The sequence below is a fragment of the Mytilus trossulus genome, chromosome 10, assembly GCF_036588685.1.
Source record: "Mytilus trossulus isolate FHL-02 chromosome 10, PNRI_Mtr1.1.1.hap1, whole genome shotgun sequence".
NCBI classification, from domain to species: domain Eukaryota; kingdom Metazoa; phylum Mollusca; class Bivalvia; order Mytilida; family Mytilidae; genus Mytilus; species Mytilus trossulus.
The window spans coordinates 9,279,320-9,294,409 of NC_086382.1; the positions used below are offsets into that span (position 1 = coordinate 9,279,320).

Sequence of the window (15,090 nt, forward strand, 5' to 3'; positions counted from 1 at the left end):
AAATATTTATTTATTTCTGTTTATTACATCTCCATGTACATTTATGAATCATACAATAACTATTCTCATTAACAAGTATGCATAAATTATTATCACATTTAACAATTACATAACACTCACATAATCAATTTTTATTAAAAACTTTAAAAAAAAAAATTAATAGTAGACAACTAAAGAAATATAAAAATTTGTCTGTGTTTAAAGTTAGTTTCAAAACATTTTTTACATTTACTGAATTTAAATAATTCATAGATGGCAAATTGCATATTAACCAATATGGGTTTTTATTCTTTATATCAAGCCAATTTCCATTTTCATTTTTAAAGAATTTTCAAACTAGAGCTTTCATATAAAATTATTCTTTATTCACTCTTAATTGAAAAAATAACAATGTTTCCAAAACTGACTGAATTTTATGATTAATGGTAAAAAAAAATCCCCTATATTTCGTGGGTAAAATAAAATGAAAACTTTATCTTAAAAAAACATTATCATTTTACAGACAGTTTACAATAGAAACTTAGATTAAGAAATTTATAAAAAAAACTCTCAATCAATACAGGGATTTCAAAACAGTAATCCTTTACACATACAATATTTTTTACAAAATCTGCCAATTTGTTTCATACAATTAATACTGTTTCAAAGCAGCTTTATAAATGAAACAATTGTATTGATCAACAAATAATTACATACCAGTCAGCTTACATCTATATTCTCTATGAATACAAAATAAACCTACTTTCAGTTTGTCTGATTTTGATTTTCTTTTTGCACAAGAACAAATAATATCTCAGTAATTTAAAAGGCATAATCTAAATACTAAAAATAATAGCTTTCAGGAAATATTCCCAGCATGATATGTTCATTATCTACAATTACGATTGTTTTGATCCATCACAACATAGTTCATTAACGCTTTTAACCAGTCTTTTATAAAATCTATAAATTGGCAGGAACTCCAACCTAAAAATAAAAATATATTATATTAATCTATATTTCATTCTTTAATTTGTAAACAATAAAATTATATCATATTAGCTATAGAATGTGAAATTGAGTTAAATACCTTAACCATTAACAGCATTGTAGTGCTAAGAATACCCTTACTTATTTGAAAACAGAAAGTAGGTGTCTGACAGATCCAATAAGGGTTCATATATTAACTATGATACAAATTCATAGCTGTAAGGCTGTTATTCTGTTCATTTGTAAATGTGTGAGGAAAGTATTAAATTCACTCATATAAAATGATTCTTAGTATGGGCAAACATGTGACTGACTAAATCATTCTCAGTCAAAAATCCACTCACTCATCATCACAAGATGGTTCTTAATATAAAGTCAATATGTTCAGTAATACATAAAAAAGTGACAAAGTTTTACATATTTGTTTTCCCTTCATTTTTTTATATAAATAAGGCAGTTAGTTTTCTTGTTTGAATTCTTTTACATTGTCTTATCAGGGCCTTTTATAGCTGACTATGCGGTATGGGCTTTGCTCATTGTTGAAGGCCGTATGGTGACCTATAGTTGTTAATGTCTGTGTCATTTTGGTCTCTTGTGGAAAGTTGTCTCATTTGCAATCATACCACATCTTCTTTTTTATATTAGTGTTTGATACACACATAATTGAACCAGATGCTCCGCAGGGCGTAGCTTTATACGACCGCAGAGGTTGAACCCTGAACGGTTGGGGCAAGTATGGACACAACATTCAAGCTGGATTCCGCTCTAAATTTGGATTGTGATTAAATAGTTGACACAGCATAGGTTTCTGACACAGAATGAATGTATTCAAATGAACTTAATTTTTTTGTTTTCTCTTAGAGCACTCACTATGCTGTTGAATATTAATCCTCTCAAAAAAATGTTTGAAGAAATTTTCTTTTTATTTATGAAATTTCAAATGAGAAAAATTGAACCCAGTTTTTTATTCACATCCCCCTTTCCCTTATTCCAAAACTAATTTCAATTAAAATATTCTAATGGAGTTTGCAACAATTACTACTCATTTAAATACATCATAAAATATTAAGATATAAAAAAAACTGCTTGTTATCACTGAATGGTAAAGATTATTTAAATTTATCAGTTGGTAGTAAAAAGTGAATATACATTGTATATTGTATATAACAAAGATTTAAGTTGATTCTGGACAAAGAAAGATAACTCCAATTAAAAAAATTTCTTGCAGATATTTCTTGCTTACTATACTGGACAAAGAAAGATAACTCTTAATTAAAAAAAAATTTGCTATTTCACAATATTGTGAAATTAGATATTTCTTGCCATTGCACAATACTGTGCAATTGAAAAGACTTGCTATTGCACAATACTTAATATAATAATTTTAGATCCTGATTTGGACCAACTTGAAAACTGGGCCCATAATCAAAAATCTAAGTACATGTTTAGATTCAGCATATCAAAGAGGCCCAAGAATTTAATTTTTGTTAAAATCAAACTTAGTTTAATTTTGGACCCTTTGGACCTTAATGTAGACCCATTTGAAAACGGGACCGAAAATTAAGAATCTACATACACAGTTAGATTCGCCATATCAAAGAACCCCAATTATTCAATTTTGATGAAATCAAACAAAGTTTAATTTTGGACCCTTTGGGCCCCTTTTTCCTTAACTGTTGGGACCAAAACTCCCAAAATCAATACCAACCTTCCTTTTATAGTCATAAACCTTGTGTTTAAATTTCATAGATTTCTATTTACTTATACTAACGCTATGGTGCGAAAACCAAGAAAAATGCTTATTTAGGTCCCTTTTTGGCCCCTAATTCCTAAACTGTTGGGAGTGAAACTCCCAAAATCAATACCAACCTTCCTTTTGTGGTCATAAACATTGTGTTTAAATTTCATTGATTTATATTTACTTTAACTAAAGTTATTGTGCGAAAACCAAGAATAATGCTTATTTGGGCCCTTTTTTGGCCCCTAATTCTTAAACTGTTGAAACCAAACCTCCCAAAATCAATCCCAACCTTTCTTTTGTGGTCATAAACCTTGTGTCAAAATTTCATAGATTTCTATTAACTTAAACTAAAGTTATAGTGCGAAAACCAAGAAAATGCTTATTTGGGCCCTTTTTGGCCCCTAATTCCTAAAATGTTGGGACCAAAACTCCCAAAATCAATACCAGCCTTCCTTTTATGGTCATAAACCTTGTGTTAAAATTTCATAGATTTCTATTCACTTTTACTAAAGTTAGAGTGCGAAAACTAAAAGTATTCGGACGACGACGACGACGCCAACGTGATAGCAATATACGACGAAATTTTTTTCAAAATTTGCGGTCGTATAAAAACTCTTAATGTAGGTTTTTGACAGATTTAATAAAGAACTGTGCTTTGAGCGCATGATACGCCCATATGTCCATTTCTAGATCACTAACCTGTGTTGCCCTCTTTTTGGCATTAATTTTATCTAATAATTGTTTTATCATTTGTCCGTATTCTGGGTCAGCCTGTCCAAAGTTGTTGATTACTCGTTTCTGTAGGAATTCTGATGCATTACAAACATGGCCAGCAATATTTTCTGCTAGTCTTTGTCTTTCTGCTGGGTTCAGTACCTTAAAAATAAATATAAAAAACACATCACTAATCAATTTAGCAAACACAATCTTGTTTATGGCCACCTTATTTCATCATCATGATAATATCAATTAATGGCTTCTTTTAGTTCGGCAGCAAATATTTTGTGCATTAAATTCAGCAATTACTGTTTTGTGCATTAAGTCCAGCAGTAAATAATATGTGCATCAGGAAATTCTACATGCTTTTTCAGATCTTTATCAATGAAATTCTAATTTCTTATAGAATAAAATCTCAATCACGTAAGGTTGTGTTGTAATGTTCATTATCACAATAGTGAATACAGGTCATTACTTATTCAACTGCAAAATAAAAACATCTATGAGGTGTATGGATAAACAAACACATATAAGATAAAATTGAACGACAGATGATGTCTATTAAAACACAAACAGACCAATATATTTTTAAGACAACCTAATTGTTTTTAGATACCCTAGTTGGTTCTACATTCTCAAATATTATTTGGTATTATTGCTAAAAAAGCAGGAATTGTTGTTTTTACCCATTTATTTAAAAGTATATGTTTACATAGAATAGAAGGATGCAAAACCAGGAACCTCAAATACAGTGGTTGTTGTCAGTCATACTTCTTTTTGGTTCATTGTTGTAGCATATCATTTTCTTTATTTAAATGTTTCACATTTTATCATATCAGGGCTATTTAGAGCTTATTATATATTAGAGCTTATAGTACGGGTTTACTCATTTTTAAAGGACCTATGGTCATGATGGTCACTTATAATTCTTCACAACTTGGACCTTTGATCTATGAAAAGTTTTTTGATTGGAAATCATATTAAGTCTCTCAAGTATTATAATATAATATATTTGCTACTGAACATGAGGCAAAAATTATTCTGATTCTAATTTAAGTTTAGTGCTTTAGCATTTCATTTAATGAAAATTCTTGTTATCTGTACTTCACTAAAATAAAAAAAACAAAAAGACAATGAATAATAAAATCCATAAGTCCAATAAAAATATCTCCATGGATACCTACCTTTCTCCAGAATACACCAACTTGTGAATAGTTGTCGTCATCAGCTGTGTTATAACGTTTGACATCACCACTAAGGCTGAATTTAGACTCTAAGTACTGAGGATTGTCCTGTGGTCCAGTAAAACTGTTGGGGAAGTAGTTAGGTGCTCCAGCTATGAAGATAAATAATTCAAACTTTATAAGATCATACCGTATAGCGGGATATTTTGGCGGTTATTATTTTGGCGGATTCTACACTTTTATCAATACCTTTGCATGTGCACTTTTAAATTGGCGGATTTTAATTTGGCGATTTTGTTCTATCAGTGAAAATAAGCGAAAATTAACACCCCGCGAAAATAACCCGCTATACGGTATCTAATTACACAATAGCAGGGGCACCTCTCCCAATAAAACTGAGGAAAATTATTTTTATGTAAATAAACAAAATGGCCGAAATCAGTAATGAGTTTTAAACAGAAAAGCAAGCATTCAATAAATCAGTTGGTTTCATGTATTATTAACAAACATTAAACATACATTCAACTATTATTTAAGGACTTCTTAAAGAGGTATTGGAATGTCTTTAGTAACCACTGTCTCTTTCAATACTTTTTCATAACTGTCATTAACTGAGCAATTAAAGCATGTTCAACAGTAGGTCCAAGATTGTTACCTTGGTTTTCATCAACACATTGTGGGCCATCTCTCTGGTAATTTTTAACTCTGGCATTATATGGACAATTGACTGGTATCTGGAGGTAGTTACTACCAAGTCTGTGTCTGTGTGTGTCTGAGTAGGAGAATAATCTTCCCTGAAACAAAGAAAACAATAGATGACTATATACACTATATGAGTCTGTCACAGGCTATAAACTGAGATGAAACAAAATGTGTACCAGAGGTAACTATCTGTTGTCAATGAACATGTAAAATGTATCCAGCTGTTTATCATGAGTTAACAGGTATTTACCTCAAATATTATGTCTTAATTCATAGGAACTTTCACGACTTTAAGGACAATATTCTTGGGTATTTCTCCAAAATTTAATCCAAAATGGTAGAATTCAACTATTATTTTGCCTGCTGCTCAACAGATAGAAATGTTAGATTAATAAATAATATTTCAAGCATTCTGCATATAAAATATGAGACAAAATTTCAAAGTATGAGTTCTACAAGCTATTCAAATCATAGTATAACAATTCTTCACAAATAAAAAATAAAGTTTAACGAAACTTGAGTAACTCAAGTTTGTAGCGTTACCTGAGGTATTGTTTATTGCATTAAGTCAGTTACCCAAGGTTTTATATTGTGGATTTTATTAATTGCACTAGTGATTTACCTGAAGTAATTAGCTGTTACATTAAACTGGACTGGCTTCTACAGAGGTGGTTTTGGGGGTGGAATGTCCCCTAATGGAGGTAGATTTATGGTATCAGTAAATGCTAAATTTTTACCTATTCCACTATGAACTTTTTTTAATTTTTATTCCACTATCAACTTTGTCTAGTTTGGGGTAATTGGATCTACCTGAGGTAATTACCTGTAACATTTTATCTGGACTGGCTTCTATCCCTGGAATCATATGAACAGGAGAGAAGGCTATCTGTTCTACTTCAGCAAAGTAATTCTTTGGGTTCCTGTTTAAAACCATTCTTCCAACAGGGATCAAAGGAAATTCTCCTTGAGGCCAAATCTGTGAACATTAAAAATTATAATTCAAATAAGATAAGATAAAGGCTATTTAAATGCTGTAAATTTTTAAAAACAAATGATGAAATTTGTGCACACAGACCTTAAATATGGTGACAAAAAAGACAAGTAACTTTTTGATAAAATGTGTAAAATTGTACAAATGTTAGATCAATAGCTTATCTGAATATTTCTGCATTTCTGATTTACCTTTGTAAGATCAAAAGGATTATATCTGAAATTTTCTGCCTCTTCAAAAGTCATAATCTGGACGTTCACTGACCATGAAGGGAAATTCCCTTCTGAGATGGCATTGTATAAATCACGGATGGCATAATCTGGATCAGTTGAAGACAGCTTGTCTGCTTGCTCAGCACTCAGACATTTTATACCTTGGTCAGTCTGAAAAGAAGAAAAAAACATTTCCATTATCATGATGACTGTAGTAACAAATTTTAAATGGTTCTGCAGAACACAGTGTCTTGCCAGTGATTGCTGCTGTCAGTGTTAAAGTGTAATGTTGACCTAAAAGGTGAGTCATTTAACAATAAAACACAGAATTTTATTTTTCTTTGTCTTGAAGATTAGCATCTGTCCAAAATTCATAAAATTCAATGAAAATTTGACAAGTAAAAAAGAAACTTATTCACAGACTGAACCTTATATTGACAGTTACACCACTGAGGGAATCTTGGATTGCTATGTCAGTCTCCACAAAAATGTACTTCAAATTAACATTTTTCAGTCTGTTCTTAAATACATTACTTTATTTCTAAATGTTCTAATTTAAAATATTGAGTATAGCAAGAGTTAAGTCAATACCTCTTAAGGGGGAAAAGAATTCAGCAAAGTTGGTAGTTCTACTGATTATACCATCATCTTATTACTATATAGAAAAAGTCATGTAAAATTTATCATAGGAATCAACTTTACCTTGAAGTGGAATTTGCAGTAGTATGCCTGTCCGTCCTTGTTGACTGTCTTAAATGTGTGACTACCATAACCATTCATACGTCTATATCCATCAGGGGTTCCACGGTCAGAAAACAGGAAGGACACCTGGTGGGTTGTCTCTGGTCGAAGTGTAATGAAATCCCAGAACATGTCTGGATCCTTAAAAAAAAGATAAAATAAAGTTACCAAAAATTGTGATATTATATCTATTTTCTTCTGAATCTTTACAAGCATTTATTTAGCAGTGTTTGTCTCAATAATTCCTAATGTAAGTCTATTCATAATAATACAGGAAGTATACTATTGAGGTTTCATCCATTTCATTGATTTAGTTGGTAAATGAAAGTGTTCTGTTTCTACTGAAATCTATATCATCTGTTTTGAATTTTTTTCAATTTCATTTCTTATAAAAAAAAAAATACATTAGTTTATTATGATAATTCATTAATATCTGGTTTATAATATATATGCTTTACCTTCAGATGAGTTTCTGGGTTTCTCTTTTGTGTATGTATGAAGCTTGGAAACTGAAAATTAAAAAAAATCATAATGTAGGATATAAATTAACCATGTTAACAAGGTTCTCAAAATGGAAAAGGGCAAAGATTGGTTTAGAAAGAAATTGAAATTGTAAGAAAGTATGACTGATTTTACATTACATGTATCATCAGAAACAATATATTTTTTGCCAAACTTACAATTTCCTTATAAAACATCAACACAAATTGCCATAATTGTCATGATTGTACTAAATGTACTAGAAATTATTCAAATTAATTTATCAAAATAAATCTGTAGATCAATTTACTAAATTGTAATAACAATTTCAAAATCTCAATTATATCCATTCCAATTTTTGGACCTGTACCATTAAAATCATTGAAGTTCATTCTCATACACTGAGCTTCCAATAGTTCCATTCAAAATAGCCTCACGTCATCTTATTTTATAAGTAAAGGAATTTGCTGTATTATAACATAAGTTATACTTTTAACATATTATAAAATTCTTAGACCAATTGCCCATGAATCATGGATTATTTTTGCTAAAATAACTATTGTATACCAGCATAGGATCTCTGATGAAGAAGATTGGAGTATTGTTCCCCACTAGATCCCAGTTACCATCTTCTGTATACATCTTTACAGCAAATCCTCTGGGATCCCTGGCAGAGTCAGCAGAACCACTTTCTCCTCCTAAAAATAAAACAGCGTGTAATGGGAGATAACTCTAGTTCTAAATTTTTCATTTTAACTGGATTTAAAATAATCTGAAATTGATTTTATTTCAAATAAATCAGAAAATATCTCTTCAAATAAATCAGAAAATATCTCTTCAAATGTAAATTTTTCTCTCAGTTTTCCAAAAAATGATTTAAATTAAAAATCAGTAAGACAAGAAAAAACATGATACATGTAAATGAATATAAAGTCAAATCCTAACTGAATATGGGAGCTTACTCTGTATAAAATCATGTAGCAATGTAACATTCAATAATTACATGTAAAAAAGCATCTTATTCTTTTTTTTTAAATATTTACAGCTTCTGTTGCTTGACAACCAGAGCCATGTTGGAACATGTGGATGACTCCCAATTTAAATTTGTATTTCAAACAAGTCAGGAGATCAAAATGGATAAAAGTGTATGTGTTGTTTGTTCATTAAATAAAATCCTTCTAAAGTAAGATAACATGTTTATTTTAAAATTGTGAAATGGTTGGTTCTAGATCTAGATTTCTATAAGACTTTGGCTTTTAAATTGTAGCCTTTCAAAAATGTCTTGAAGATCCTAAATGCTCCTATTAGATTTGAAATAATTTTATCACACCATAATCTATGCTCATTAAAATTAGAAAGATCATATCATAGGGAACATGTGTACTAAGTTTGAAGTTGATTGGACTTCAACTTCATCAAAAACTACCTTGACCAAAAACTTTAACCTGAAGCGGGACAGACGGACGAACGGACAGACGGGCGAACAGACAGACGGACGAACAGACGCACAGACCAGAAAACATAATGCCCCTCTACTATCGTAGGTGGGGCATAAAAATGAGGAACATGTGGTGCATATAAAAATGACACTTACCAACTGTTGAGAATCTAACTCCTAGAGGTGTCTTTTTACCAACAAATTCAAATGGTTTTGCCTTGCAGTACTTGGAAATATCTTGTGTGCACTCAAAGTATCCAAATGCTCCTGTAAAATAAGTCAGAATATGTTGTAAACAGGGTTCTCATTAACACTTATTAGTGACATTCCTGAAAAATTATTCCTCAGTGAATTTCAAATCAAAGAGATCTAAAGGCTGAATAAAATACATAGTTGAAGAGTACTGAGGACTTTTGGGAATATTTGAATATTTGGTAATAATTTTGGTAAGTGTTTTCAGTTTTGTAGATCTTTATGCTTCTTATCTGGAGCTCATTGGGTCAATTTTTAAGATGAAAGAAAATGAAAAAGAATTATGTGAATCTATCTTATTTAATGGGTATCAATTTTCATGGATTGAGAAAATACTGTATTTTCAAAGATGTTAGATTTTGTCTGGTTTTGGGGTTGAATCCACAGTATCCAATCTAGAAGCCATATAAAAACATGTATAACTTAATCATTTGCATGTAAATTGCATTTAGAAAAATGAAAATGACATGAGCTGTAGTGTAAAACGAAAAGTCATGTTCTGACCAAAAATGATATACAATGTACATGACCATGATGACAAAGCTATATTATATATTAATGCATCACTAAACTAGTATATATTTGTTTAGGGGCCAGCTGAAGGACGCCTCCGGGTGCGGGAATTTCTCGCTACATTGAAGACCTGTTGGTGACCTTCTGCTGTTTTTTTTTTTTTTATTTGGTCGGGTTGTTGTCTCTTTGACACATTCCCCATTTCCATACCTGTATGAATGAGAGTTTTAACAATAGTCATGTTTAACAAGTTAAATTACTTCTTTAAGCAATTATTTAATTGTAATAAATTATGTAATATGCTATGTAATTACAGGTATGATTAATCATATTAATAAATTTACTTTAAAACTATTAATGGCAGCATGTACAAATTTAATCTACATTGTAATATTGAAAGATTGGTTACAAATTTAAACCTTCTAAACAAATGAACATGAATGTTTATGTGATGGTTAACAATCTCATAATCTAGATTACGTCAAAGCACTAACTGCTTAAATTTAGTAATTGTAGAATATATTAAGTTTGAAAAAATGTTCATGTAGTATTAATAATGTTTATTGTGTTTGAGTACAGCATTCAATCATAGATTCCTACTAATAGTATAATGTATGTACCAGCTCCTTTTGCATGTACTACTCTTTCTGGTATTCTTTCTCGGTTGAAATGGGCCATTTCATCTGTGAAGACAAAGTCTTGTAACAGGACTGGACCTCTTGGTCCAACTGTCATTGTGGCTGTTTTAGTGCCAACAGGGGCACCTGTTCCAGTTGTCAAGACATCAGGTTTCTGAAAGTAAAAAAAAAACATTAAAATATAATTTTACTCTTGCATGTCAGTTTTTTCTGCCTTATCTCTTTACAAACATGATATAAATGTACTGAATTTTAGAACAATTTTACAAATCATAGATTGCTTATATTTAACTAAGGCACGGTAGTCATTGGTAGTTATAAATAAAAAAATCTGAACAAAAACAATGCTGAATAATGACCATCATGTGGAAGGCTAAATTTAAACATAACACCATCATGACTATGCTTGATGCAATTTAATCATGTTATTAAATTGTGTCTTTTTAACTCTTGCTGTGGAAACAATATTTTAACATTGTTTAATATCACAGAGCCATAAGCATGCTACAACTAGACCACTCAAGTGGTTCCATCACATTTAATGACATGGATTAAAAGGAACATTTGAAAATAGGCTGAAACAAGATTGCATATATACCATGTATACCAAACTCTAGTTGTTTCTTTAAGAAAGAGTTCCATTTGTTGACCTTCAAGTCATATAAAACTTGGTTTAAGTTCAGCATACAATTGTATCGCATGTACATGTTGTATTAATTTACAACAACATATTTAAAAACTAATTATAATGCAAAATTGTTGCTAACATTCATCTTTTAACGTCACAAATTTTCATGACATCGATTCACAAATTGATGATATGAAAATGCACCTGCAAACACAGATGACCTGTAGTAAATTTTAAATGTTTGGTTTTTTGTCAGTTTAATTAGAATGACGATAAAATATTTTATTTTAAGCTACAGTGTATGACAGCATCAATCATTGTCAATCATTTTGTCAATTTGTGATTTGATGGTTGCAAATACCTCTTTACTGCCTCAGCTTACGCTTCATCAGAAAACTTAATTTAGGGCTCATTAAATTACCTATTGATGCCGTCAGAGATTAATTTACAATACCATAAATACTGTTATCTCTAGGACCTTTATCAGAACTCCAGGATCAGGTGTTTTTAAGCTCGGGATTTAAGGATTAATCCTTAAGGGATCTGGGAATTCTTTTTTGGATATCAGAATGTCAAAATTTAAATTTCTTGAAATTTGGCACCTCAGGATTCCATGTTTTCATGGTTTTTAAGCCCAGGATTTTCAGGATCAGGACCCCTCCTATCCCCTCTCCCAACATGCCCAAATACTGGTGAGTCCTACACCTATTAATCATTGTGCACATATGAATCCGGGTCTGTTCGCGCCCATTCCTGTTCGCACCCACTCATGTTCGCCCCCTTTCACTTTCGCACCCTACATGTTCGCACCCAAAGTCCGTTTGCACCTTACATGTTCGCGTCCAATTTTAATTGGTTTTCGGTTTAATAACTTGTTTTCGTTGTCTCAAAATAAAGTAAGACAGCATTTGTTATTGTGTTGAATTAATCTTAATTATGTTTTGGATAGTGTATTGTTAAAAATAATAATATTCCTTTCTAAATAAATTGGGATTCTGTCAACGTTTTATTTTGTGATGAATAACTCTTAATCATGTTTTGGTTTGTGTATTGCTAACACTTTGTTTCATTGACTTGTTTCAAAATGGAGTGAGATTCTGACTACGTTTTTTTTTTTGTGTGTTGAAAAAAATGTTATCATCTTTGATCATGTTTTGGTTATGATAGTGTATGGCTATACTTTATTGTTTTAGATCAAAGGGACCAAATTAAGCTGTTAAAAACAATTATCTTTTGTGTTTTCATGTAAAATCTTCAATCTTTAACTCATACCAAGCTATAAATACATTCAGTATTTACACGAAAGCAATTAAAAACAACAATCATGATTTTCCAATTATTCAACTGGAATTTGAATTAAAATTGGGCGCGAACGTGTAGAGTGCGAACGGACCTTGGGTGCGAACGTGCGAGGTGCGAAAGTATATTGGGCGCGAACGGACCTGATACCTGCACATTTTAATCATACAAATTAATACATTGTGACATAGGAAATACATAGTGAAAGAGTTTTAAAGCTGTGATATTTTTATGTAATATAAAAAGTTCATCGTAAATGTCCTGCAAACAGGGGTGTCACTGCTAACAACAGTTCCAAAGCAGACCCTATATCATAACAGTAAATTAATTGTAAATATATAGAGCATACCGTCTGTGATTCTTTAAAATTGAGAAGTTGGTTTGTTGCTTTGTCTCTGTTTGCCATTTTGTTAGCCTGTCAAGTTCCAGTTTTAAACACTGCACGAAGTCCAAACAGTACTTGTGTAATTTCTAGGCCACTTCAGGTCAAGGTCAAAAGATAAATTTTGTCGCGTTCGATTTGGCATTTTTTATTTTAATCAGATAAATATGCATTTTTCATCTAGAATGGAGCATATATTATAATCTTTCCTTTTTAGTATATTAATTTGCTAATATATTTAGGTTATTTTGAAAAGAACTAAAAACAAACAAAAAATTTACAGTTTCTACAGTAACACGTGGACTAATCAAACATTTAACAGACAACTTCCGGTGACCGAAAAAGAAAGTTGATAATCAATAACTTGAGTTGGTTTTGACGATTAAACAGAGGGTCTCCAAAATGGGGAGAACGGCGACACTCGCCACTTGCACATTGAATCAATGGGCAATGGACTTTGAAGGGAATTTGTCAAGAATAATAGAAAGTATGGAAACATTTTAAAAAATGGACTGATCATAAAAGTTCTGTTCATCTGTTCATTTGACTAAACATTTCTTCTTGAAAACATTTCACCCTCTTGTCAGTCTTGAAAACAGAATGAATGCTATTAATATCAAAGCTTGCTAATAAGTTCTTCCTAGGTTACATTAATAAATCTGTTAGTGGACATCAACTTTGCTAGTTGTTGACGTTGTTGGTATCTCAAAAATCTCATTTGAAAACCTCATTATGGTATACAACTTGTTACTATTTGGAAATGCTAACAAAGTCTCAAACTTAGGATTATGCATTATTTTAACTTGTAGATATCAGTAACCTTTTTAATGATGACACACCACTATTGTAAAATTCTCAAATGCATTGTTAATTAATCCCTGTCATTAACATGTTAGATATACATGTATCGGAAGCAAGTTAACTCGTACCAACGAAAACTCGTACCATGTTAACTCGTACCAAAAAAGTTAACTCGTACTACTGGGAAGTCGTACCACTGCAAACTCGTACCATCAAAAATATATTAAAAATTACGAATATTTTTTTGTAATCTTAATAAAACTAATGTTGAATTACTTGAATTTTATACTGGATTTTATAGACAAAAATACGAATGTTTTTTCTAAAAAGCTTTATTTTTTAAGCTTTGATCTTTCAAAGTAGTTATAATCCAGAAGAAAGAAAAAACATTGCTTTAACTGTACCTTAAAATTAAGTTGAATATCTATATCCAAATTAAACTAATTAATGCTGTAATCCATGATCACAAATTGAATGCTTTGTTTACAATTGTTGTAAGCCATGTGCTTTTTGGCGGGAAAATTCGGGAACAGGAAACGGTTACATTTCATTGTAACTTGTTATTTATAAAAAGTAAGAATGTCATTTTGGAAATCATTTTGATTAACTGCTATGATTTATTCATGAAAAATTACTTTGGAATGATTAAAAATTAAATTCAATAATTATCAGTAAAAGTTTAAATAGTCTTTTAAAAGGAAACATCAAAGCAAATCTGCCACGGTATTTTCTATCCAATAGACAGGGAACATTAGCTACAAATTGGTCATTGTACTTTCAAATTATATACATTTTACAGAATTGAGAGGTATTGAGTGAAAGTAAATTACATACATCATTAAACACCATTGAAATGCATTTAAATAAGTTGGTACGAGTTAGCAGTGGTACGAGTTTGCATTGGTACGAGTTTTTGTAAAGTGGTACGAGTTGACGTTGGTATGAGTTTACAATGGTACGGGATAACTATAATTCCATGTATCTGTGCTATAGACACGGGTTATGTTCTTCTCATATATGTTATGATGGTATGATACTAAACCCCTAACTGGAAGGATTGTGCCTGATTTCATATGATGAAGACATAATCTTTCAATCAGTTTAATTGAAGACTGGAGCTAGCATTTCAGTTAACTGCTAGTAGTCTGTTGTTATTAATGTATTATATTTATTGTCATTTTGTTTATTTTCTTTGATTACATCTTCTGACATCAGTCTTGGACTTCTCTTAAACTGAATTTTAAATGTACATATTGTTATGCGTTTACTTTTCTACATTGGCTAGAGGTATAGGGGGAGGGTTGAGATCTCATAAACATGTTTAACCCGCCACATTTTTGTGCCTGTCCCAAGTCAGCAGCCTCTGGTCTTTGTTAGTCTTGTATTATTTTAATTTTAGTTT

At 30.9% G+C, this 15,090-nt stretch overlaps 2 protein-coding genes across 2 annotated transcripts in view; one reads left to right on the forward strand and one right to left on the reverse strand.

Moving 5' to 3' along the window:
• Positions 1 to 204: 204 nt before the first annotated feature.
• On the reverse strand, positions 205 to 12,989 carry LOC134686815 (catalase-like). Its single transcript, XM_063546620.1, has 12 exons — positions 12,855 to 12,989; positions 10,561 to 10,732; positions 9,332 to 9,442; positions 8,305 to 8,435; positions 7,716 to 7,766; positions 7,219 to 7,398; positions 6,496 to 6,687; positions 6,137 to 6,289; positions 5,267 to 5,405; positions 4,612 to 4,763; positions 3,410 to 3,586; positions 205 to 966 (listed from the first exon to the last, which is right to left on the reverse strand). The coding sequence occupies exons 1-12, from the start codon at positions 12,909 to 12,911 to the stop codon at positions 943 to 945; spliced, it is 1,539 nt and encodes a 512-aa protein (XP_063402690.1). The 5' UTR covers positions 12,912 to 12,989; the 3' UTR covers positions 205 to 942.
• Positions 12,990 to 13,182: 193 nt separating this feature from the next.
• Positions 13,183 to 15,090, forward strand: part of LOC134686816 (glutamine-dependent NAD(+) synthetase-like) — a 29,727-nt gene continuing 27,819 nt past the window's right edge. Inside the window, exon 1 of the mRNA XM_063546621.1 lies at positions 13,183 to 13,374. Within this exon, the coding sequence (XP_063402691.1) occupies positions 13,290 to 13,374 (85 nt within the window). The 5' untranslated portion in view covers positions 13,183 to 13,289. The remainder of the gene's footprint in view (positions 13,375 to 15,090) is intronic.